A 25,780-nucleotide genomic window follows, 5' to 3' on the forward strand; every position below is an offset into this window, starting at 1 on the left:
GGGTGTGAAATTCACATGGATTATTAAGAGAAAACATGAAATGTCAAAGAAATATCGTGCTTGTGGGGGCCCACTTCCAAATAAGCACCTCCTCTGTGATTGGGGGAAACTTTGAGAGAGGCTGTCTAAGAAGCTGGTGGCCAAATCAGTTCTTTCAGATTTTCAAGAACGGAGTGTCCATTCAGGCCAGAGGGGGTTGGGATGGTTTCCTGAGGCTGCGTTGCCCAGTGCTCACACCCCAGGCTTTGGAGCCGGGTGTGTGAACAGCAGGTTCCACCACCTTCCAGCTGTGTGACCTCGGGCGGGTCACTTCACCCCTGAGTTTCAGTCTCTGCTTTTGAAATGGGGAGAATCAGCCCTACTCCACAGACAGGCTTGGTCTACGGCCAGTGCACGCAGGCTGTACGTGCTAGTGAGAACTGGAGTCAGGGCTCATCCAGCTCCACAGAGGACGTGGATGGGCGCAATTGTTCTCACCTGCAGGTGGGCAGAATCGGGGTCCCACAGTCTGCAGCCATAGAACTTGAACCCAGGCCTTCTGACTTACAACTGTTTTTTTTCCCCCAAGCATAACAGAAAAGGTTTAACTAGTGAGGGGTTAGGTCCCCACGCTGTACCTTCTAGAACCTCTGAATCCTTTGCTTAAGGAGGGATGTTTTGCCCTGCTCCTCCTCTTTTCCAAGAGAGGCCCAATGAGGTCGTGCTTAAAGAGCACAAGCTCTGGAATTGGACGGGTTCAGCCCAGTCTCCACATCTGCTGTGTGGCCTGGAGTTCGTCACCTGCCCAAGCCTCTTGCCACCCCCGTGCCGCAGAAATGATGAAGCCCGTCGGGGTAGTCGAGGCAGTTTGATGAGGGAGCGATGTGCAATCTTCATTATCATGCTTGGCATGGAGTAACTCAGTACAAGGTACTCTCACGCATTCGCTCAACAGAGCACGTGGTCCCTGCCCTCCTGACTCATTCCTCACCGCCCAGTTCAACCCCCCGGGTGCGTACTGTACCGAGGGGAAGGGGGCAGCGGCAGTGCTGTGCCTGGGGTGGGACATGGTCTATGGTGGGTATAGGGAAGCGGACTTGGCCCAGTGGTTAGGGCGTCCGTCTACCACATGGGAGGTCCAGGGTTAAAACCCCGGGCCTCCTGACCCGTGTGGAGCTGGCCCATGTGCCGTGCTGATGCGCGCAAGGAGTGCCCTGCCACGCAGGGGTGTCCCCGCATAGGGGAGCCCTATGTGCAAGGAGTGCACCCCACGTGGAGAAAAAAGCGCAGCCTGCCCAGGAGTGGCGCTGCACACACGGAGAGCTGACGCAGAAAAAGAGACACAGGGAAACGGACTTTGGCCCAGTGGTTAGGGCGTCCGTCTACCATATGGGAGGTCCGCGGTTCAAGCCCCGGGCCTCCTTGACCCGTGTGGAGCTGGCCATGCACAGTGCTGATGCGCGCAAGGAGTGCCGTGCCACGCAAGGGTGTCCCCCGCGTGGGGGAGCCCCCACGCGCAAGGAGTGCGCCCGTGAGGAAAGCCGCCCAGCGTGAAAAGAAAGAGCAGCCTGCCCAGGAATGGCGCCGCCCACACTTCCCGTGCCGCTGACGACAACAGAAGCGGACAAAGAAACAAGACGCAGCAAATAGACACCAAGAACAGACAACCAGGGGAGGGGAGGAAATTAAATAAATAAATAAATCTTTAAAAAAAAAAAAGAAAAGAAAAAGAAAAAGAGACACAGATTCCCCGTGCCGCGGACAAAGAATGCAAACGGACACAGAAGAACACACAGCGAATGGACCCAGAGAACAGACACGGGTGGGGGGGTGAGGGAAGAGAAATTTAAAAAAATATATATATATAGTGGGTGTAAAACAATAATTAAAAAAGAAAACCCAGTGAAAGCCAGTCTGCTTTTTATCGTCATTATGAACTGGCGATTCTAAACCACGTCAGTGACGGCATGCCCCTCCTCGCGGGGACTGACTGCTCCCACTGCCCCCCACAGCCTTGGGTGACCCCCCCCCCCAGGAAAACCTACCCCTGAGTCGAATCGTGTCCGTTCTCGGCTCCTTCCTGTTACGTTTTCCTTTAAAATACACTGCATGCAAGCGAGGAAAATCAGCAGCCTAAGACTCCTGTCTTCCTTGCTTGTAATGTCAATTAATAAAAACAATTTCTAAAATGCTGATAAATATACTTACTGGCATTTTAAAAATTGTTTTTATTAATTGATGTATATTTTTTAGAATAGTTTTAAATTTACAGAAGAATCGAGTAGATAGATAAGGGAGTTCCCATGGAAACCCGCGCCCCCACCCCCCAGTTTCCCCTCTTAACATCTTACATGAGTATGACATGTTTTTGACTGATGAAGCCATACTGCTAGATTATTAACTGAAGTCTGTAGTTTATTCCCATTTCCTTAGTTTTTCCCTGATGTCCTTTCTTCTGCCTCAGGGGCCCACATTTCATTTAGTCATTTCTCCCGAGGCCCCGCTTGGCTGTGACAGTTCCCAGACTTGGTTTCTGACAACGTGGACAGTTTGGAGGATACTGCAGATTTTGTAGAATGTCCCTCAATTGCTACTTGTTGTGTTTCTTTTTCCTGGCTATGTCCTGGACGCCTCCTGAAGGTCAGGTGCTATATGAGGCGCTGGGGATGGAGCAGTGAGACCCTTGGGAAGTGGCATTTAGAAATGGTTGGCATTGACTGTGGGATTTGAGGAAGTGGTGCCTGGTAGAGCAGGTCTGCGCCCGGGCAGCAGGCTGCACGGCGAACAGCCGCAGCCCTGCACTAGTGCCACTTGCTGCCTCCTGCCAGGAGAGGGCTTGGTGTGTGGTAGCAGACACGCTGGAAAAGGCAGCCTTCCTGACGGTGCTCGGAAGAGCAGGATAGTCAACTGAGTCAGTTAGAAGTGGCGGGTTAGGGCACGTGAGGTAAAATAATCTTCAGCTGACGTTTATCATCTGAGCTCTTCTGCCCTTCCTGGCTTCTTGGATATCTCTGAAAGGATGTTCTGTGCAATCCCAAAATTAACAGCCAAGATTCAGAAGGGGCTGGTGACAGGCCTGTGTCCCTACGTGGGCTTTTATGGCATACTGTGGCTACAGCCCGAGTCCTAGTGTGTGGGACAGGAAGGGTGGTAACAGATCTGGAGTCACAAGCTCTGCCCTCTCCAGGCTGGGGCAGTGTCTCAAAGTCCTTGGAGCCTCACGAGCTTGATTAGGGCTATTTCGGTGAGGTGGCTTCCCACACATGCATGAGGGTCTAAAGTCAGCCCCGCAGACGTCTGGAAGCGCCTCTAGTCCGCATTCCCCTTGCAGAGCCTGAAGCTCATTCATAAGGGGAGCCCACGATGTGCCCCCGCCTGGCACGCGCCCGCCACGGCCCATTTCTCTGCCAGCAGTTTGGCAAGACAGCTCCATCCTTGGTCAAACAGATCACGTGTCTACCTGTGTTTAGGGCCCATGTTACCAAGAAAAAATTGCAGCTCTTTCCACACCCAGATTAGAATAAATGTGGCGAGCTGCTGGCCCCGAGAAGCATCAGGGAGTTGGCCCAAGGTCAGATCTCGCGTTGTGCAGGTGTCAGCTGGGTGTGTTTGTTTTTGTTTCTGCGAGTACCTAGTTGATGTGTGTACCTTAGCTGTGCCTCCAGCGCTGCCTGCCTGCCCTCCCTGCGTACTCGGTAAGAGTGAAGTGAGATTGTGTGCCCAAGAACAGGCAAGCGCTTGGTGTCGTGTGATAAGGTGACACATGCGTGGGAGTCACAGGGAGATGTGTGTTTGTTTTTTGTACAAGCGTGGGGTCCTGTATATTTTAATCATGTTTTATAGGAAAGTGGACAATCTGCAGTTAGTTTACCAAGCTGCAAAGCAAGTTCCTATGGTTTTCCACAGTAAATTAGCCCTTTGAGAGGATCATGTCGCCAAAGCGTGACAGCACCACTTTCCCCAGGGTATATGTTTGGATGATTCCAGAATCCAGTCACTCTTAACTGCCTTCTGTTTTCTACCCCTGGTGGTTTGGTGACTTAGAACACAAAACGGGGTGACTTTCAGAAGTTAAAACCAGTTTGGTAATTTTCACGAACAGGCCTGTGGACAGCAGAGATCTTGATGCTCAGGAGGTAGTGGCAGGGGCGTCCTCTCCGGAGGCCACCGTCCCCGTTCAAACCCCGGTCACCACGTGTGTGCTGTTGCCTTTGGGCAAGTGACCAAACTCCACACTTTGACTCAGTTTCCTCATACGTAAGATGGAGTTGGTAACATGCCTACTTCATGGGGTGTTACGAGCAGCAAATGAGAAGACACGCGTAAAGCGGTTTGAGCCGTGTGTCGAGTGTGCTGAGCAAAGGCTCGGGCAGCAGTGCTGCTCGTCATCGAGCGGGCAGGTTGCCAGGCCATGCTGCAGACCTCCCAACCCCGGGGTGAGGGGCAGAAGCCTCACTGCCATGTTCATCCTCCCAGCTTTCCGCTCCGGCTACTTCTTTTTCTCTTTTTTTTTTTAAGATATTTTTTTCTCTCCCTTTCCCGGCCCCCCCCCCCCCCCGCAGTTGTCTGTTTTCTGTGTCCGTTGGCTGCGTGTTCTTCTTTGTCTGCTTGGATTCTTATCAGCAGCACAGGAATCTGTATTTCTTTTTGTTGTGTCATCTTGCTGCGTCAGCTCTCCGTGTGTGCGGCACCATTCCTGGGCAGGCTGAACTTTTTTTGCGCTGGGCGGCTCTCCTTACAGGGAGCACTTCTTATGCGTGGGACTCCCCTACGCGGGGACACCCCTGCGTGGCAAGGCACTCCTTGCGCGCATCAGCACTGCGCATGGGCCGGCTGCACACGGGTCAGAGAGGCCCGGGGTTTGAACCCTGGACCTCCCATGTGGTAGGCAGACGCCCTATCCGTTGGGCCAAATCTGATTCTCTCCAGCTACTTTCGGCTCCTGCCAGCCTGGCCCTCCACTTCCTCACCAAGCAGGCACCTGCTCATTCTGCAAGGCTTAGCTCAGAGTCCTTCCCTGGTTTCCCAAGGCAAGATGGAGAACTTCGTAGAGCTTGCCTGAGTTTTGCCTCCCCCCAGATGTGCACTCCTGCAGACACGGGGATGGTACTTTGTTCACAGCCACGGCACAGATTAGGGACCCAGGAAGCCTTTGCTGATTAAATCCCATGAATGAATGAATGAATGAATGGTTGGTTCGAAACAGATGAATCTTTAAGTCGCCTGGTGTTGAAGGCACTTTCAGTGACTCGGGAGAGGGGCATGTTGCGTGTTTGGCGGACCCCAGGGTGGGGGGGTTTGGGGGGTGGATGAACCCTGGTGAGGTGATTTGAACCGAGTGTTTGGGTGGGGTTGGGGGGCAGGCGTTGACTGTGGAACGCTCTCGGGGTCCTGCTGGGTTAGGCCTCGCCTCTGGCCCCCTCAGATGCCCCCTCCCCAGGCTCTCCGTGCCCTGAGCTAATACGTTCCCTCTGTTTGGCCACAGAACGTCCTGAAGGAGCACGCGGACGATGACCCCAGTCTCGCCATCACCGGGGTCCCCGTGGTCACTTGGCCGAAGAAGACTCCCAAGGTAAGGCGGTGGTGCTCTTGGAGGATAAGCGCCCGGCGGCTGCCCGTTGATTTTGGAAGGGAGTGTTGACCTAGTGTGGAAACTGTCTGCAGTGCCCTCTGGTGGTCCTTCCGAAAATGGTGGGAAAGTCGCGCCTCGCCTTTTCTTGTCCTTGTGTGGATTTCTCCTTCCTCTTTTCCTCAGTCCTTCTTTCTTAACCTTCTCATTCCTCCAGCTGCTGCAAGGGCTGCTTGCCTTCTCTTGAAAATAACTTTTTAAATCTTGGTAAAAACCATTGATGCTCACCAGAAAAAAATTAGAGGAAAGGGCATCGAATCTAGTAGGAATAATTGTTGCCTTAATTTTTTTTTTTTTTTTAATTTTTTTATTTTTTATTGACTTTGTAATAATATTACATTAAAAATATATATGTGAGGTCCCATTCAACCCCACCCCCCCACCCCCCCTCTCCCCCCCCCCCAACAACACTCGTTCCCATCATCATGACACATCCATTGGATTTGGTAAGTACATCTTTGGGCACCTCTGCACCTCATATACATTGGTTCACATCATGGCCCATACTCTCCTCTATTCCATCATGTAGGCCCTGTGAGGATTTACAATGTCCGGTGATTACCTCTGAAGCACCATCCAGGGCAGCTCCATGTCCCGAAGACGCCTCCACCTCTCATCTCTTCCTGCCTTTCCCCATACCCTTTGTCCATTATGTCCACTTTTCCCAATCCAATGCCACCTCTTCTATGTGGACACTGGATTGGTTGTGTCCATTGCACCTTTATGTCAAGAGGAGGCTCAGATTCCACCTGGATGCTGGATGCAATCCTCCCATTTTCAGTTGTAATCACTCTAGGCTCCATGGTGTGGTGGTTGTCCTTCTTCACCTCCATCTTAGCTGAGTGTGGTAAGTCCAATAAATCAGATTGTAGGTGCTGGAGTCTGTTGAGGCTCAGGATCTGGCTATCACATTGTCAGTCCAAAGATTCAAATCCCCTAAATATATCTTAAACCCCAACATTAACTGCACCTCCAACACATTAGCATGAAAGTCTTATGAAGGGAGATCCCATCTGAGTCCAGATTCATCACACATAAACACCATTTCCAAAGAGGGGCCATCTGCCCTGGTAGTTAACCCCATCGGCCATGACCATAACTCCCATGGGTCTCTTTAGCCCTCAAAGGAACCAATATCTGGGGGTTGTATCTGCTTTATCTGTCTCTCTGACTCTGCTCAGTTGTGCATGAGGGCAAACCTTCTGCCAGCCTCCAGACTCTTTTTTAGAAACTCGTAGCCATATAAACTCATTTCTCCTTTCCATTTCCCCCTTACTTTAGGTCAAACAGCATTTTAAAGTCATGGTATTTTATGTAGACATGTATATTCTGCTGATCCGCATTGAACCTTCCGTATAAGGTCATTTTCCAGTTGCATCATCAGTTGGTAGTTGATAGTGGTCCCTCGTTGCCAGGGAGGCTCATCCCTGGGTGTCATGTCCCACGCTGGGGGGAAGGCATTGCATTTACATGCTGAGTTTGGCTTCGAGACTGGCCACATTTGAGTAACATGAAGGCTGACAGAAGGAAATTCCCAGGCACAAAGTTGCTCTAGGCCTTGTTATTATTTTGGGTTTATCAGCTCACAAGCATAGTCATTAGTATCAGGGGCTCACTGTTGAACCCTCACTCCCTCCCGGTCCCCACCACTGTACCTGGGAGACTGTCGCTGCTCCCCTAGGGACCACGACAGAGCACCACTGGCCAGGAACCCAGTACCCCCCCCTACTGTGGTTTTTAATTGTTGCCACTATGAGTATATCCAAACATTACCATGCACCCTGGACATATGTTCTGTACCGCTCCCTGTCAGTCATATATCACCTGTCATTGGTATCCCATACCAGTATCCCTCCATTGCCATTGTTGAAACACTCTGTGATCCAGAACTCCCCGAAATTTGAAGCCCAATATAATGTCATGGTCCCTTACTAGGGAATGGCATATAGCGATGAGTTTAAAGGATAGATAAAGAACTTGGATAAAGTTAGATAAAGAACTTAGATAAAGAATGTTGACTTGAAAAAATTCCACATCCTATTTCCCCCCCCCCCCCCCTAATTATTCAGCTTTTCTTCACAGGAGTCCTAGACCACAGCAATGTATATATATAATATACAGCACTCCCACACATCCACCAGAAGACCTTTTCCCTTCCACAGTGATACTCTTACGCCCTATTCATATCATATTTACTTAAAGTGATGTACAGAGTCTGAGACATTAGCTTTCTAACAAGGTGACATCTGTGTTTACATTATGGTGCATACTTTAGGATACACAGTTCTTTACATTTTTAGTTATCCTATGTTTTACATTATGGTTTACATTATCAGTCTGTCATCTCCTATATGTTATGGTGTAATATTACATGTTTTATATCCATCCTTGTGTACTCTCAAGAAACTCCTCTCTTACCCCCCATTTACTTTGGTTCCACACATTTAACGTCCATTTTCCCTTCCACCTTGGTGCCCAATTGTTGCCTTATTGAGACCTTATTAGGAGCCAGTTGCAGTTGGCTACTCCTCTGTGCCCCTTGCCTTGTTGATGTGGATAGTTATGTCGCCCATTTTCTACAGACAGGGAAACTGAGGCCTGTTTAGGGCCCTTGGTTAGTAAATGGCAGCGGTGGAACTCAAAGATGGTCTGTTTGACAGAGAGACCAAACGTAACCAGTGCCCACTCAGAGTCCACCAGAGTGAACCAGTGACGTTCCGGTGAGCGGCTCTCCAAAGGCCTTGCTAGAGCAGGCTGTGTGTGTGTACGTCCGTGTGGCTGTCTGTTGTCTGTCGACATCCGCCCCACCACTTTCTTGAGTACATTATCTACACTTCTGGAACTTACCTTGCTCATTTATAAAAAGGGATAATGCTCTACCTAGTACCTACTTGAAATGATTATTGTGAGGACTAAATTAGATAATGCAAACAAAGACCTTAGGACAAGGGCTTGCCCATGATTAACTCTCTCTAAATGTTAGTTTTAACTTCAGCAGGCCCCTGTGAATGGTCATTTTCCTAATTCCTTTGTTTCTTTTTTGCAATTACAGAAAAAGTTCCATAGGAACATTCTAGATCTGTGCTATCCAAAATGGTCCAAACTGAGATGAGCCGTAGGTGTAAAATACACACCAGATTTACAGACTTAGTGTGAGAAGAATGTAAAATACCTCATTAACAAAATTCCATATTGATTATATGTTAAAATTGGGGTTGCCAAATAACAAAATCGGGCTACCCTGTCAAGCAACTTTTTTTTTTTTTTTTTTTAAGTATAAGCCTGCCCCATGTATTTTGCTGGGACATACTTAATTCATTGTTTATCTGGAATTAAAATTTAATATGGCAGGGGAGCGAATGTGTTTCAAGTGATTGAGTTCCTGCTTCCCACATGGGAGGTCCTGGGTTCAGTTTCCGGTGCCTCCTAAAGAAAAACAAAAACAAATAACAAGCAAACAAACAAACAAACACTCAAACAAAACTCAGGGAGGCGACGTGGCTCAGGGGTTGAGTGCTGACTTCCCACATACAAGGTCCTGGGTTCAGTCCCCGGCCCCTGTACCTCAAAAAAAGAAAAAAAAAATTTTCAATAGGGCATCTGGTATATTTATTTGCTAAATCTGGCAGCGCTAGTTGAATTGATATTTTGGATACACTGGCTAAATAAAATTGATTTCACCTGTTCCTTTTTACCTTTTTTTTTAATGTTGTTAGAAGAAATTTAAAATTATATATGTGACTTGCATTTATTTCTACTGGACAGCATTGCTGTGGAATATTCTTTTCGCTTTTGTCTGATTAGCTACTTAGCGTACTTTCCTAAGTGTGGATTTGTGGGTACCCATTACTTGTGGGTGCTGAATTCTCTCTGGAGCTTTGTGGCAATACAGGTGACAAGAGGACCAAACAAGGCTTTGCCACACCATAACTTCTTTCTTAGGTCCCTAATCTGTAGGAAAGTGTGGGGCTTTAAAGTTGTCTTACCCCCGCATCTGCAATAAATGCAAGTGCTGCTTATCGACCACAAACTGTATTTGCAGATACAGCACCCCGAAACAGCCCTCGGGTCCCGCGGCGCCTCTTCCCGTGAGCGGTACAATGAGGCCTTGCCTCACTGCCCGCTTCAGTCCTGGCTGAGCGATGCTCCAGGGGGGTTATTAGGGTTGACAGGACATGGGCTTTTAAAAAAACACACCACCATCCACCTGATCTCACAGTTAGTGGAGGGAGCCAAATCACGGTCTCCCCAGGGCTTCACAGCGGTGGACGAATGGATCCCCCTTCCCCTGCCTGAGACCCTTGAGGGGCTAAAAGCCTTTTTTTTTTTTTAACCGGCCCCCCCCCCCTTTCCTCCAAAGGCCTGGAGACAAGAACATGGCTTTGTGTGAAAGACTTGAAGATTGCTGTGGAAGATGGGCGTGTAGAATCTGATTTGGGCACACGATGAGCATGCCTGCATATCAGTACCCTGGTGGGAGAAATCAGAGCCCGGGGCTGGTTGGGAAAGAGTGGTGGAGAGGGAGAAGGAAGAAGCGTCAGCGCAGACTCGCTGGGTGCCAGCCTTTTTTTTTTTTAATGGTTTATGTTAAAACATAATTCATATCCGATACAGTTCACCCATTTGAAGGGTACAGGATTGTTTATTTATTAAACCCACAGAGTTGTATAACCATCACCACAATCTCATAGAATATTTTTGTACCCCCAAGGAAACGCTGTGCCCCTTAGCAGCCCCTCTACTCCCCCCCTGCCCCGCCCCCAGCCCCTGGCAACCCCCCAGCCCCTGGCAACCCCAGTCTACTTTCTGTCTCTATAGATTTCCCTATTCTGGATATTTCTTGTAAATGGAATTGCATAATATGTGGTCCTTTGTGACTGGCTTCTTTAACTTAGCATCATGTTGTCAGGGCTCATCAGTGTTGCAGCATTCCTTATTTTTAGCTGAGGACTACCCCATGGTATGGCTCTTCTGCCTTTTGATGGTCTGTTGATGGACATTTGGGCTGTTTCACTTTCGGCCCTGCCGAGTGATGTTGCTGTGAACGTTGATGTAAAGGTTTTGGTGTGGGCTTATGTTTCGGTTCTCTTGGGTATGTGCCTAGGGGTGGAGGTGCTGTGTCATAGAGTAACTCCACGCTAAACCTTTTGAGAAACCACCAGACGGTCTCCCCCAGCAGCTGCAGCATGTTACATCCCCACCAGCTGCGTGTGAGGGTTCTGATTTCTCCACGCCCTCGCCAACTCTTGTTATTGTCTGTCTCTTTGACCTTAGCCATCCTGGCACAGTCTTGTTCTTTCTAATTCAATTTATGTGTTCTAAATGTTCAAGCTTTACTATAAGTTATTTCAGAGCCACAGAAAGGTATAAAGAAGAAAAGGAGTGAATGCCGTGCACTCCCCATCGAGCTCTGGAAATTAGCTCCTGCCGGGGCGGCCGACCCTCCTAGGGGTCCTTGGTCCCCGTGCCAGTGTGTAGAGGCATCGTCTTATTTAGTCCTTTCAAGCGGGCTAGGAGGTGGATATTCTTATGTCTGTGGTCCAGCTAAGGGCACTGGGGGCTCAGAGAGGCACGCTGGGCTGCCTGGGGTCACACAGCCTGTCAGAGCCAGCCCCTTTTCACCACAGGCAGTGGAACGTGGCCGCGAGGAGGGGGAGGGAGTGCCCTGCTGCTTTATGCATTTCCTGGCTGGTGAGGTTAAAAAGTTAACAGGAAAGGAAGAGGTAACTCGACGAGCCACTGCCTGGGCCACCGGGTCCTTCGATTCCCAGGTCTGCAGCTGCCTTCCCCTCAATTTAATGCCGGCGGGGTTGAAAGATCAAGGGCGCTCCTTGGGGCTCTCGGTGCCAGGGGGGGCAGCTGAGGGGGGGCAGCGGTATTTGGCTCGGGTCGGGTTACTTAGCAAGCAATTAATGCTAAATGATGATTAGCTAGAAAGGCTTTGATCTGCGCCCTTCCCTCCAGGAGCACAAAGCCCTTTTCTGGAAGCGATTAGGCGTTGGGAGGTCACTTCTGAGGTGGCGTCCTTCAAATCCCAGATGCCCTGAACCGCCAGGGTCACCCCTCCCCCACGGGCCGTGGGCACGAGGGGTGAGGGATCTGTGAAGCGACGGCCAGGGCCGTTTCCTTTCATGACCAGGTGGCAGGATTTGGGGGGCCCCGTCAGCGACCTCAGGGCCGAGCCGAGAGAACCGAGCTTATTTGAGGCGCGGCCTGTGACCCCGGCCTTGTTAGTGAGCTGACCTGCTTGGGCCGGACACTGACAAGGAAGGAAACCAAGGAAGGAGGGAAGTCAGAGCCGTGGCTGCCTCTGGAGAGCGGGATGCAGCCTGCTGCCTCGTCCGTCATCTCCAGCGGCCACCCCAGGCTGCCACTCGAGTCTCAGTTCTTGGCCGTTTTTCTCGAGTGTGGTCCTGCTCAGAGGCTGTAGTGTTGGTGTACGAGTGTCCTGACGGGGGACACGGGGACACTCGTCTCGGGTAGTTGTTGATCAGCCTCGTTCCTGGGCGCTGCAAGGCCACCCAGGAGCCCCGGAGAAGCAGGGCGGGCACACCTGGGCAGTGGCACCTCGGCCCTGCCTGGCGGCCCCCCTTCCTCCGCAGTTGGCGCGCTGGAGGCACGGAATTCAGTAACAGAGGCCCCGCTCCCCACTGCTGCCGCCCCGGCGTAATGGAGTTGGAGAGGTGGAGTTGGTGAGGAGGCGCCCACCAGAGGGGCTGCTGCTGGGGTCACCTTGCCAGGCCGTCCGGCCTCTCCAGGGCTTCCGCAGGACGCTCTTCGGGCGGGCCGCGTCGCCTTCAGCTGGGGAGCTTGTGGAAAGTACAGCTTCCCAGGCCCCACCCTGCACACCGATGTGAGTAGGTCCAGGTGGGGCCTGGGACCCTGCAGTTTCTGTTTTGTTTGTTTGTTAAAGATGTATTATTTTTAAAAAATTTCTATCCCCTTCCCACCCCCACCCCCCAGTTGTCTGCTCTCTGTGTCCATTCACTGTGTGATCTTCAGTGTCTGCTTGTATTCTTTTCTTTCTTTCAAGATTTATTTTATTTATTTCTCTCCCCTTCTCCCCCCCCCCCTCCATGTTGTCCTCTGTGTCCATTTGCTGCATGTTCTTCTTCGTCCGCTTCTGTTGTTGTCAGCAGCACAGGAATCTGTTTCTTTTTGTTGTGTCATCTTGCTGCTTTAGCTCTCTGTGTATGTGGCAGACTGGGCAGACTGCACTTTTTTCAGGTGGAGCGGCTCACCTTATGGGGTGCACTCTTTGTGCATGGGGCTCCCCTACGCAGGGGGTACCCCTGCATGGCAGGGCACTCCTTGCACACATCAGCACTGCGCATGGGCCAGCTCCACACGGGTCAGGAGGCCTTGGGTTTGAACCGTGGACCTCCCATGTGGTAGGTGGGCGCTCTATCCGTTGAGCCAAATCCACTTCCCTGAAGGTTCTAAAATCTTCCTGGGTGAGATTTGGAGTCCGGTGTAGCTAGAGGTTGACCCTTGGCTCTGCTGCTAACCAGTCTTTTGGTCTGGGGCAAGTCTGAGCCTCAGTTTACTCCTCTGTGAGTAAAATCCCTGTTCCGTGCTGGGCCCAGTTTTCATAATTATGGCTGCAAGTGAGTGATAGCGCCCCATCTGCTCCCTGAAGGCTTTGGAGGAAGAGCAGGGAATGGGAGGAATGATTCAGAGGCATTTTCCATGCCTAAAGATGATTTCCTTGTGCAAAACTTAATCTCAAGGGACGGTCTGAATGGCTTAATTTCTCTGTAGTAGAGCTGTGCTGAAGGGGACTGGTATTTCCTGGTTTCCCAAACAGATTCTCCTTGATCCCTTCCCTGAAAGGAGAAGCCCTGGGGCCCAGGGTCTCAGCGTGCTGGTCCAGTCCTTTCCAGTCCCCTGAAGGCCTCGTGGGCCAGCCTGAGAGGAGCGTGGCACCTGCCGGAGCGTGTGGAGCTCAGGAGTGCAGAGAAAGACAAGAGAAGCATGTTAGCCATGGTTGCAGCTTGCAGCGAAAGGAACCAAATTAAAAAACAAACAAAAACCTGGGCTCCTGACCTGCAATCCACAGGGTTCTCGAGGATGTCCCCATTTCCGACAAGCTGCTACCCAGGCCTGACCAGGGTATGTGGGTTCTGGTTCCAGATTTGTTAGTGGCTGAAACACATTATTTGGTACCTGCTGGTGAGCCCGATGGCCAGGTCCCATCAGCGCATCCCCCTTTCTAGGGGAGTAGACTGAAGCCAGGAAGGGGACGTTTTGAGGATGGCACCATGTGTGACCAAAGAGGAGTTTGACCTGCTGCTGGCCCTTTGTAGGGAAGAGCTCGAGGCTATTGACACCACCTTGGGGTAACCCAAAATGAGGGCTTATTTTAAAATAATTCTTTGCCTGCTTGCCTTCTCTCCTTCCATGTTTTCATTCATTCCTCATGGCCCGTGCTGGGTACTGGGTGTGTGATGAAGAAGCAGACCTAACGGTTTAGGGGAGGTGCAGACAATTAACAGGTGGACACAGAAATCAGGCCAGTGGATTCCTGCCATTCACAGCAGTTTCCTTCTCTAAAGCCTCCAGGAGCATCGAATCCTTGAGGGCTGAACCCCTGTTCCCCACGGCAAGACGGGATTAGGTTCCAGGGAATCTCTGGTCACAACATTTTCATCACCTGATAATGCAGAACCTTTTTTTTTTTTTTTTACGGGGGTTTCTGTTTAAATATACCTTATTTAGCGTAAATTGTTGATTATCATTGAACTTTGCCAACAGCACTGTAACTCATACCTGAACAAAGCTGCTCTAACCCGTGTTTTCTCCGTAAGGTCCGTCTGTGGTCTTGTGCTTAGGAACACTGGACAGCACTTCAGGATTCTGCTTAGGTGGGGGCATTTTAAACGGTGAAATCCCCCAGGAAAAGCACAAACTGTGGGAAATGGGGGCCTCCGTACGCTGGGGAAAGGACACCTGTTTAGGGTGTGAGAGCTGAAACAGGAAGGCAGAGTGTCACCTTGTTTGACCTCGACTGGGAACGGGTGTGTTGGGCGACTCGAATTTTTTGCCGCCCCGCGCTCACCCGTGATTGATCGCAGAAGCACCACGGGTATTGATTTTAGGTTACAAATAAATTTTAGCGAGGAGGCAAATTCACAAATACAGAATCTATGAATAACAAGGATCAACTTGTGTAAAATTAGTTGCTGTGATAAATCCAAGCGGAAAAACAAGAGTACTGTAGGGGAGTGGATGTAGTTCCATGGTTGAGCGTCTGCTTCCCATGTACTAGGTCCTGAGTTCAACCCCTGGTGTCTCCTAAAAACAGCAACAGCAAAAAGAGGGCCATGGACAAGGGTGGTGCACAGTGACTGGTTTTGAACCGGGGTCAGGTGGTGTCACGGAAGGCCTGTGAGGAAGAGACATTTAGGCTGAGACTTGAAAGGTGAGAGGTCAGAGAGCAAAGCTCCCCACACAGAGGGAACAGCGCAAGTGAAGAGTTCTCAGAACCAGGGGGTGGGGGGCCATGGGACAGGGTGGGCAAGTGGTGAACATGTGGTGCCAGCTGGGCTTAGAGGCTATTTTTTAGTTTCCTGGCCGCCATAGCAAGTGCCTTCCAAAGGGCTTAAACAATGAGGTTTATTGGCTCACTGAGGCTAGAAGTCCAAAATCAAGACGTCATCAATGCAGTGCTTTCTCCCAGAAGACTGGCCTTCCGGGGCTGGCTGCCGGCGACCTTGGCCTTTGGCTTTTCTGTCACAGGGCAGTGCACGAGGCCACCTCCCCTGGCTGCTCCCTCTGGCCTTTTCCTCTGTGGCCTTCCCTTTTAGACCTTTAGTAATGGGATTATAGACCCACCTGTTTCAGTTGCTGCCCCCCCCTTATCTGAAGGGACCTTATCACAAAGTCCCCTTTACAATGTGCAGCAATGGGCTAAGATTAAGAACAGGTTTTTCTGGGATACAGAGCTCCAAGCCACCACAGAGGGCTAAGCAGTGGTCCCATATACTGGAGGTCTGGCCAAGATTCTAGATTTTATCCCAGATTCCATGGGGAGCCATTGTCAAAGGAGGGGCGACAGTGGGAGGCTGGAGGTGGGTTAGGAGGCAATTGCTCAAGGTCCCTTGGTGGATTGCGTGGGTGCCGGCAGTGAGAAGGTAATGGATTCGTGACAAGATGCCAGATATTAAACGGATAGGATCCAGGATCTGGGGATGGTTTAGATGTTGGGGGGAGGAGAGGAGGTGGCTGGGTTGATCCCAGGTCCCATTTACTGAGGCAGGAAGACTCTTGTCTTCTTCTGGGAACCCGACGCAGAATGATTGTAGATGTCCCTCTTTGCCAATAGGCCCAGTCCCTTCTCAGGCCAGAATCTCTCAGTTTAGGTCTCATCATGCCGCTCCTTTTTTATAAAAACTTGAGTGCCTCCATTTCCTTTTTTTTTTTTAAACTTTATTTTGTACATTTAATAATTGAAAATATAAACAATTTAAAAAGAAAACATAGTTGAATAAAAACATACATTTCTCAATTACATATAAAAATTTTTCTTTTTAATCATGCAGTATGTTACACAATATATTTGGTTCATAATAATACAATCATATAGTATATGCCCTTTTGTGTCGGGCTTGCTTCATTCAGCAGGTTCATCCATGTTGTCATATGCCTTAGGACTTCATTTCTTTTTACAGCTGCATAATATTCCTTTGTATGAATATACCACAGTTTATTCATTCATCTGTTGATGGACACCTGGGCTGTTTCCGTCTTTTGGCAATTGTGAATAACGTCGCTGTGAACATCGGTGTGTAGATGTCTCTTTGTGTCCCTGCTCTCAGTTCTTCTGGGTATATATCCAGAAGTGGTCTTGCAGGGTCATGTGGCAAATCTATATTCAACTTCTTTAGGAACTGCCAACCAGTCCTCCACGGTGGCTATACCATTCCGCATTCCCACCAACAGTGGATAAGTGTTCCTGTCTCTCCACATCTTCCCCAGCACTGTAGTTCTCTTTTTCATAACCATTTTGATAGGTATGAAATGTTATCTCATTGTAGTTTTGATTTGCATTTCCCTTATCCTTGGTGATGTTGAGCATTTCTTCATGTGTTTTTTTGCCCTTTGCATTTCTTTGGACAAATGTCTATTCAGGTCTTTTGCCCATGTGTTAATTGGGTCATTTGTCTTTTTATTGTTGAGTTGTAACATCTCTATATATCCTGGATGTGAAACCCTTAGCAGACATGTGATTTCCAAATATTTTCTCCCATTGAGTTGACTGCCTTTTCACCCTCCTGACAAAGTCCTGTGATGTGCACAAGTGTTTTGTTTTGAGGAGGCCCCATTTATTTGTTTTTTCTTTTATTGCACATGCTTTGGGTGTAAGGCCCAAGAAACCACTGTCTATTACAAGGTCTTGAGGATGTTTCCCTACATTTTCCTCTAGTAGTTTTATGGTCCTGGCTTTTATATTTAGGTCTTTGATCCATTTTGAGTTGATTCTTGTATAGAGAGTGAGATAGGGGTCCTCTTTCATTCCTTTGGTTATAGATATACAGTTGTCCCAGCACCATATGTTGAAGAGACTCTTGTCCTGTTAACATTAACTTGGTAGGTTTGTCAAAAACCAATTGACTGTATAGGTGAGGGTTTATTTCTGGGTTCTCAAATCTATTCCACTAATCAGTGTGTCTATCTTTATGCTAGTACCATGCTGTTTTGACCCCTGTAGCTTTGTAATATGTTTCAAGGTCAGGCAGTGAAATTCCTCCTATGTTGCTCTTCTTTTTTAGAATGCTTTTAGTTATTCGGATGCACTTTCCCTTCCAAATGAATTTTTTTTTTTTTTAAGATTTATTTATTTATTTAATTTCCCCCTCCCCTGGTTGTCTGTTCTTGGTGTCTATTTGCTGCGTCTTGTTTCTTTGTCCGCTTCTGTTGTCGCCAGCGGCACGGGAAGTGTGGGCGGTGCCATTCCTCGGCAGGCTGCTCTTTCTTTTCACGCTGGGCGGCTTTCCTCACGGGCGCACTCCTTGCGCGTGGGGCTCCCCCACGCGGGGGACACCCTTGCGTGGCACGGCACTCCTTGCGCGCATCAGCACTGCGCATGGCCAGCTCCACACGGGTCAAGGAGGCCCAGGGTTTGAACCGCGGTCCTCCCATGTGGTAGACGGACGCCCTAACCACTGGGCCAAAGTCCGTTTCCCCCAAATGAATTTTGTAATTGCCTTTTCTAATTCTGTAAAGTAAACTGTTGGGATTTTGATTGGTATTGCACTGAATCTATAAATCAGGTTGGGTAAGATTGACCTCTTCTGACAATCTTTATTCTTCCAATCCATGAACATGGAATGTCTTTCCATTTGTTTAGGTCTTCTAAAATTTATTTTAGCATTGTTTTGTAGTTTTCTGCATATAGGTCCTGTATTTCTTTGCTTAAATCGATTCCTAAGTATTTGAGTCTTTTTGTTGCTATTCAAAATGGAATTTTCCCCAATATCCTCCTCAGATTGCTCAGTCTTAGTGTAGAAAAACATTACTCAGTTTTGCATGTTGATCTTATATCCTGCCACTTTGCTGAACTAATTTATTAGCTCAAGTAGCTTTGTCGTGGATACTTCAGAATTTTCTAAGTACAGGATCATGTCATCTGCAAACAGAGTTTTGCTTCCTCTTTTCCTATTTGGATGCTTTTAATTTTTTTTTTCTTGTCTTATTGCCCTAGCTAGGACTTCTAGTACAATATTGAATAACAGTGGTGACAGTGGGCATCCTTGTCTTGTTCCTGATCTTAGAGGAAAAGCTTTCAACCTTTCCCCATTGAGGGTGATGTTGACTATGGGTTTTTCATATATGCCTCTATCATATTGAGGAATTTTCCTTCTATTCCTATCTTTTGAAGTGTTTTTATCAAAAAAGGAATCCTGGATTTTGTCAAATGCCTTTTCTGCATCTATCGAGATGATCATGTGGTTTTTTTCCCTTCAATTTGTTAATGTGGTGTGTTACATTGATTGCTTTTCTTATGTTGAATCAGCCTTGCATTCCAGGAATAAATCCCACTTGGTTGTGGTATGTAAGTGTTTTGATATGCTTTTGGGTTCAATTTGCAAGTATTTTGTGGAGAATTTTTGCATCTGTGTTCATTAGTGAAATTGGTCTGTAATTTTATTTTCTTGTGGTATCTTTATTTGGCCTTTGTATTAGGGTGATGTTGGCTTCATAAAATGTGTTGGGTCATGTTCTTCAAAATCTGTAGAAGTCCCAAACTGTAGCTCTCCCTTAGAATCTCATTCTCTGGTCTCGGCTCTCCTACACTGCAGGGGAATGTAATTCCTCCATATTCTCAATTGACCTTCCTACCCCATCACCTTGGCTCACACCTTTCTCCTTCTCCAAATGCTCTTCTCATTTCCTCACATACAAATTCTCTCCACCTTTCTTGACCCAACTTAATTCCCGCTTTATCCAGAAGGCTTCCCAAGCTGGATATAGTCCAGGTGCTTCTTACCGTTCTCCACCCTGCCCTGTGGGCTGGCTTCTGGTTGGGTTGGGAGGCACCAGCAGATGGGAAGGCGGCAAGGAGGGGTAGGTCAGGGTCCTTACTCCCCGACCTGCCCCTATGGGGTTACTGTACCTGGTCTGTTTCCTTCTCCTGAAGGCCCCACTCCTGTCCTACAGCCCCCTTTCTCCCTGCGTTTCTGATCATCGTGCCCAGCCTTCATCCATAGCTCCAAGGAAGAGAGGTCATGACTGCTCATGCTCGCTGATCTTGGGGTGCATCAGCATGTCTTGTTGGTCTCCCCTTCACCCTGTTTTCCAGCCTCGTTGACCTCTCCTCCAGGACTTGACATGAGGATGCCATCCATTTCCTGCCGAGAACCCCATTTCTCTTTCTACTGGACTTGCATGTTCCACTCCGAATTTTTGTTTATTGTGACCATCTCTGTCCTAAGCCTCCAGTAGCTTCTTGAAGACCAGGGCTCTCCTCTTAATCATTTTTTTTCACTAACCCATTTCATGTATGTGGACACGGAAAATCGCTCTCACATGGCAAACGTCCAGGAATTATTTGTTGAATGAACACGATAGCAGGATTTTCCCAGAGCTCCTAAAAGATGAAGACATGCCCAGTCTGTTTCCATCTCTTTGCTCTCCTTAAGGTGCTTAGCAAGTGCCTCGAGTCCTCTCTCTGATGACTTATTCGCTTTCCATTGCTAGTCAACTGTTAGGATAACACTCAGCAGAAGAATTCCTCAGTGCTCCCTGGTTTCACAATTTAGGTGCCCCCTCCCCATACCCTTGGGCTTAGAGAGATCTTATCCCACCTGGAACTTTTCAACTCTCATCTGTAGCAGCTGAAATAACCTGTAGTTCAGCTGAAATAATCTGTAATTAAAGTCTTCAGCCCAGGCTTTCTTTCTTAGTTTGATAACCTGCTCAGCTGTCTGTGTTAATAATGGCAAAGACAAATTCTTGGAAAGCACTTGAGATATTGAACTCAAAGACTTCTGTCTTTGGTGGAATAATTAGGAAGCTGGGCAGGCACTGCTTGTCATGATTGGGTTTTATTTATGGAACAATGGCCTATTCTCCAGACACTTTTTTCCCCCCCTTTAAATGCCACCCTATATTTCCCATTTTAAAGGAGGACACTTGATCACAGACATTGGGGTAAGTTGTCATTTGGTTTTCTGCCCTCTATAATTTCACTCTCTGGGAGCGGATGTAGCTCAGTGGTTGAGCGCCTGCTTCCCATATATGAGTTCCTTGGTTTAAACCCCAGTGCCTCCTGGAAAAAAAAAGTTTATAGTTATAAGGCCCCAAAGAGTCCTGTCTCAAGGTTGCTTTCTTTGGCTCTGGGGAGCAGATGGGTGTGAGCCACTGAATGTTGCCATCAGCTCACCTATCTTCCAGATTTAGATGGCTACAGAGCAAAGGGCAGGGTTGGCTGAATACAGGTGAAACATTTCCTGAGTTTAATTTTGCTTCATGTTTGCTTCAGAGGAAGGCCAAGTGCATTTGGGACAGAGGGATCTTAATTATACAAAAGAAAGTAGGTAGGGAAGCGGACGGCTCAACGGTTAGAGTGTCCGCCTACCACACGGGAGGTCCATGGTTCAAACCCAGGGCCTCCTGACCTGTGGGGAGCTGACCCACGCGCAGTTCTGGTGCGCGCAAGGAGTGCCATGCCACTCAGGGTTTCTCCCGCGTAGGGGGGCCCCATGCGCAAGGAGAGCCACCCAGCGTGAAAGAAAGTTCAGCCTGCCTGGAGTGGCCCTGCAGCAAGATGCCGCAACAAAAGAAACACAGATTGCTGGTGCCGCTGACAAGAACAGAAGCGGACACAGAAGAACACACAGCGAATGGACACAGAGAGCAGACAACTGGGGCAGGAGGAAGGGGAGAGAAATAAATAAAAATAAATCTTTAAAAAATTAAAAAAAAAAAAAAGAAAGTTAGGTGGAAAGTGAAAGCTATAGTTTCCTGCTCTGAATCACCAACCTTCCACCAATGAGTGGAGATGATGAACCAGCAGAGCTCTTTAAGGAGGTGTGGAGATCTCACTCATAAAAAGGAATATAGTTTTTGTGTGTGTGCGATTTAGATTCTTTTTGCTCTCAGTTATTGTTTGTGAGACAAAAGGGCTGGGTGTGGGGCCAGTGTGGGGAGAGGCCTGCTACTCTGGGTTGTGGTTGTGGAGGAGGAGATTTTATTTCATCTTAATTTTTTATTGTGGTAACGTATATGCAACACAAAATCCCCCAGTTTAACCACTCTCATGTGACATTAATCACATTTACAGTGTTTTGCAGCCACCCTTTCTGTGGGGTTCCAGAACTTTCTCATCACCCCAGAAGGAAACCCCTACCCATTAGCAGCCCTTCCCTCTCTCCTCAGCCCCTGGCAACCACTAATGCTTTCTGACTCTCTGGATTTACTATTTTGGACATCCCACAGAAGTGGAATCAGACAATATGTGACCTTTTGAGTCTGAAACTGTTGGCTCTTAATCTAGACAGTTCTCAGGACCCTGGCATGTGGAAAAGATGGAACCAGGTGCCCTGCAGAACGTCCCACCTTCTGTGTCGGTCTAATTGCTTCCTTGTGGTGTTTTTAGCTTGTTCCTTTAGCTCTTGTAATTTCTGTAAGCTGGAAATGAGGTCAAAGGCTTGGTTAGATTAAAGTTAACTCAAAGTGTGAAGAAGGCCTGACTCTCCCCCTCCCCCTACTCAGTTTCGTTCAGAGAATAATTTGGGTAAGTTTAAGGCAGCCCTGTGCTTCCCTGCCTCTAGGGACCTGTCACAAATAGTTTCGATACAAAGTCAATAATTGTTGACTATCAATAATTTTATCAGGAGTTGCAAAGCCCTCTTTTAAGCCGATCCTCCCTCTGGCATGAGTTAGCTGGCATTCTCTTGTGAAGTGGGGCTTGCCCTCAGGGCTTGGGGATGCCCTTAAATGCAGTTCTTCCTGAAAAGGCCACATATCTGCTTCCCTCTTCTCCTTTAAATACCAATTTTCAAAGTAGAGGGTTTAATGGCTGATTCACATGGTGACAGATGAGGTTTGTCAGGCTTTCTCTATTTTGAGTGTCTTGACAAACTTACCAATTTTCACACATCCAGGGGGATTTTAGAGGCAAATTGGCCAGCTGGCGATGAGCCATTTCTAAAGAACGGGGTGGATGGTAGCAGAGGAGAGGCCCAGTGGCTCCCCTGCCCACTCCCTGCCCAGGAGGCGTCCCATCTCTAAGCGAGGGCTTTAAGGCACTGTGGGAGCCCATTAGACCCCCGCGGTGACAGTCAGCAGTTCTTTAAAAGGTGATTCAACTCTGGTTTGGTGAGTTTGAATTTGCTCCAGGGTTCAGGGTCTAGCCAGGCGTCCTCTCAGGGATAGGAACTCAGATCCCTGCTGAGGTCCTGTTAGATGATAGGGCCATAGGGCCCCCTCCCTGGAGATGGAAGAAAGCTTGTGCATAGGCCCTGGGGGCAGGCCCGGGCTTTTTCCTGGTACTGACATTTTTTGTTTGTAACGGTTTTGCCCAGTTTAACTAACCTAGCAAAAACCGGCTGATGAATACACACACTACACGCACTTTTTAAAAAAATGGAGTGAAGTTTGCATAGCATAAAATGTACAAAGTGTACAATTCAGTGGCATTGAATACATTCACAATGTGTAACCATCACCTCTGTCTATGCCTGGATGTTTTCATCACCCATTAGGAAACCCCATACCAAATTAAGCAGTCACCCCCCATTCTCCCCTTGCACTAATCTGCTGTCACTATGGACTTGCGTATTCTGGACATAGCACGTAATATACATTTTGTGTACTTTTGTCTGGCTTCTCACTCAGTGTAACGTTTTCGAAGGCCATCCATGTTGTCGCATGTATCCGAACTTCATTCCTTTTTATGGTCAAATAACATGATATTGTATGGGTACATCACATTCTCTTTAACCATTCATCAGTTGATGGGTTTTGGGTTGTGTCCATCTTTTGGCTGTTGTGAATAGCGCTGCTATGAATGATGAACATTTTTTTGCTATATTTTTGTCTCTACTGTCTGCTTTATTATCCCATTTTGAGTAATCTTTGGAGTCTTCTTTTTATCTTCTTCTTCTTCTCTTGAGTCCAAGTTCTATAGAATTTTAGATCCTGTTTCTCCAGGGTCTTTCCTTGGAGGGTGGTGGGACAGTGTGTGAATGGAGCTCTGGTTAGTAAGGGAAGGCAAGGCAGATTTGGTCTTGTTAAGAAAAATACTTTAAAGTTCACAAAAGTCTTGACTGTAGGCTGGAATTATGCCAGCGTTTGATATATATTTAGTCACTCCTTTTGGGGGGAGATTGAAAAGTGAACCCACTTCTCTCATCAATTGAACACTCAGTCTTTGGATTTTAGGAAGGAAATGAACAGAGAAGGGAAAAGATCTGCTAAGGTGTTGGAAATGGGGAGGGGGACGGCATCTCAGGTCCGTGCCAGTCACTTGTTATATGAGATTTTTTGCTGTTTGGCTTTTTGGTTTTTTTGGTTTTTTTTTTTTTTTAATTTTTAAAAAATTCTGTGTATGCAGAACTTCAAGTGAATAAATATTTATTGGTTGAGTTTGGCAGCATAAGGAGACATTATTCAAAGAGAAACCCCATTTAACAGAAAGCTATGTCCCGTTAGAGGAGACCCGAATGACGAGTATATGCAGTTTTAAAATGCTTGTGGAATGACTTTGGGGTGGGGGGAGCAGTTAATAACATGAGTAGTTTTCTTAATAGAAATGGCTGCAGCTCTCCGTCCGTCAGTCGCTTCCTGAATCAGCTTCACCCGGTTAACCCTCGAGTCCTGAGTTCTATTTGACAGGAGGCAGAAATTCCTTTTACATTTTACCCTGCCTTGTAAATAATTCTCCAGAAGACCTTCTGTTTTCAGGTACATTAGTCTCCTAGGGCTGCCGTAACAAATGACCACAAACTGGCTGCCATAAAGCAGCAGAACCTGGGGGCCAGAAGTCCAAGATCTGAGAGTGGGCAGGCCGGGCTCCCCGGGGGCTGCGGCCCTCCCTCCGCTGCCTCTGTCACATGGCCGTCCTCCCTGCACGGACCTGTGTGTCCTTTTCTCACCGCGACCCCAGTCACTGGATTTAGGGTCCCCACATCTGAACTAAGTAGATCTACACTGACCCTTTTTCCAAGCCAGGTCATGTCCTGAGGGTCCAGGTGGACGTGGATTTGTGGAGACCACGATTCAACCATCACAGGGAGGAAGAGAGAAAAGTGGTAGAACAATAGTAAACTACCTGAAGCCTGCCCCCTTTATTGCTTGTCAGGCATCACTTGTTACCAGGTTGGGGAGGCCTGTTTCCCAAAGGGTGGCCGCTGGTCTGGCGGGGTACCAGCCTGTCGTTAGTTTGGACACAAAGGGAGTCCACTTTCTTTTCCTGTCCAGATCCCTTGGAAAATCATGTTCCCAAGCTTGAGCCGTGCGCTTTGCAACGTGGGGATGAGGAGAAACCCTCTCCCCAGGAGGCCCAGAGGCCACGGCATCCCTTTCTCCTTCTCCTTCCGGGAAGTGGGGGAGGAGGGAATTCTTGTTAAGGGTGGCCCTCACGCCTCCTCACCTGAGCACACTGCCTAGCCCCACCCTGTGAGGCAGCTAAGACCCTACAACATTCGAGGCCCCGTGGTCTGATAGGCAGACCAGCAAATCACATAGCACCCGGCGAGAAAGCAGGGGGGTGTGGGTGACGAGCATGGCTGGGGAGGACTAGGCTTCCATCTGCTTTTGTTTATTTCCTCACCACTTGATGAAGTCCTGGATCCTTCTGGCTCAGAGTAAGCACTGAAGCGGCTTTGGGGAGCTCTTTCTAAGAAAGCAAGCCTGGGCTAAGTGGAATGGGGAGAGTGTGCTGTCCTTAGGGTCACAGAAAAGGGCAAGAGGGAGAAAGGACCAAGCAAGGGCAACGTGCAGTGTAAACCCTAAGTTTTACGATGGCCATGTCCCGGGTAAAGGATGGAGTAATTTGTATTTTATATTGAGTCCAGCACACTATGACTACAGAACGAGTACCACTGGATGCCGCTGGATAATTGTGTGTACAAGGTAGCTAGAGGAAACATGGGTGAGGGAGAAAGAGGAATTTGTAGGAGGTGTTAGTACTGTGGCTGGCAGGGGCCTGCCTAGGGTTTGGAGAGAACCCACTGCCTTATCATGTCTTAAATCCTAGTTTCCTAGCTCCCCAGCTGGCCCCCAATAGATCACACAGCAGCCTTTCTACCAAGACCCTACCTACCTGCCTGGGAAGTAGATTTCAACCAAGAATACAGTTTATGGACTCTAGTAAGGGGCAGCTAATTTTTTTCTCCATGTGCGTCTTGCTGGGGTTACTATGCCAGCGTCATGAGACACAGAGTGAGTGGTTAGGAGCCCAGGCCTCGGATTCAGATCCAGGTTCCTTAACTCCCTAGCAGTGATGTGCCTCAGCTTCTTCATCTGTAAAATGGGGTGAATAATGTTGACAGCATGCTTAGCACTAGGTCTGCCCTTAGAAAGGCTCAGTAAATGTTAGCTGGTCATATTCCTGGACGGGGGGTAGGGGTGGACGACACAGACAAGTGCTTTTGTAAGGGACCCTGGGCTTCAGAGCTGCTTCCTAATAGTCTTGGGGCCTCCAGTTCTGAAATGAGATAACGAGAG

At 48.4% G+C, this 25,780-nt stretch overlaps 1 protein-coding gene across 3 annotated transcripts in view; it reads left to right on the forward strand.

Annotated features, from left to right (window-relative positions):
• Nucleotides 1-25,780, forward strand: part of KDM2B (lysine demethylase 2B) — a 142,096-nt gene that overhangs the window by 79,136 nt on the left and 37,180 nt on the right. For all 3 annotated transcript variants that reach the window (XM_058281345.2, XM_058281346.2, XM_058281347.1), the window contains one exon: nucleotides 5,465-5,551. In XM_058281345.2, coding sequence (XP_058137328.1) covers nucleotides 5,465-5,551 — 87 coding nt within the window. The remainder of the gene's footprint in view (nucleotides 1-5,464; nucleotides 5,552-25,780) is intronic.

Source organism: Dasypus novemcinctus, chromosome 19, assembly GCF_030445035.2.
Source record: "Dasypus novemcinctus isolate mDasNov1 chromosome 19, mDasNov1.1.hap2, whole genome shotgun sequence".
Classification (NCBI taxonomy): domain Eukaryota; kingdom Metazoa; phylum Chordata; class Mammalia; order Cingulata; family Dasypodidae; genus Dasypus; species Dasypus novemcinctus.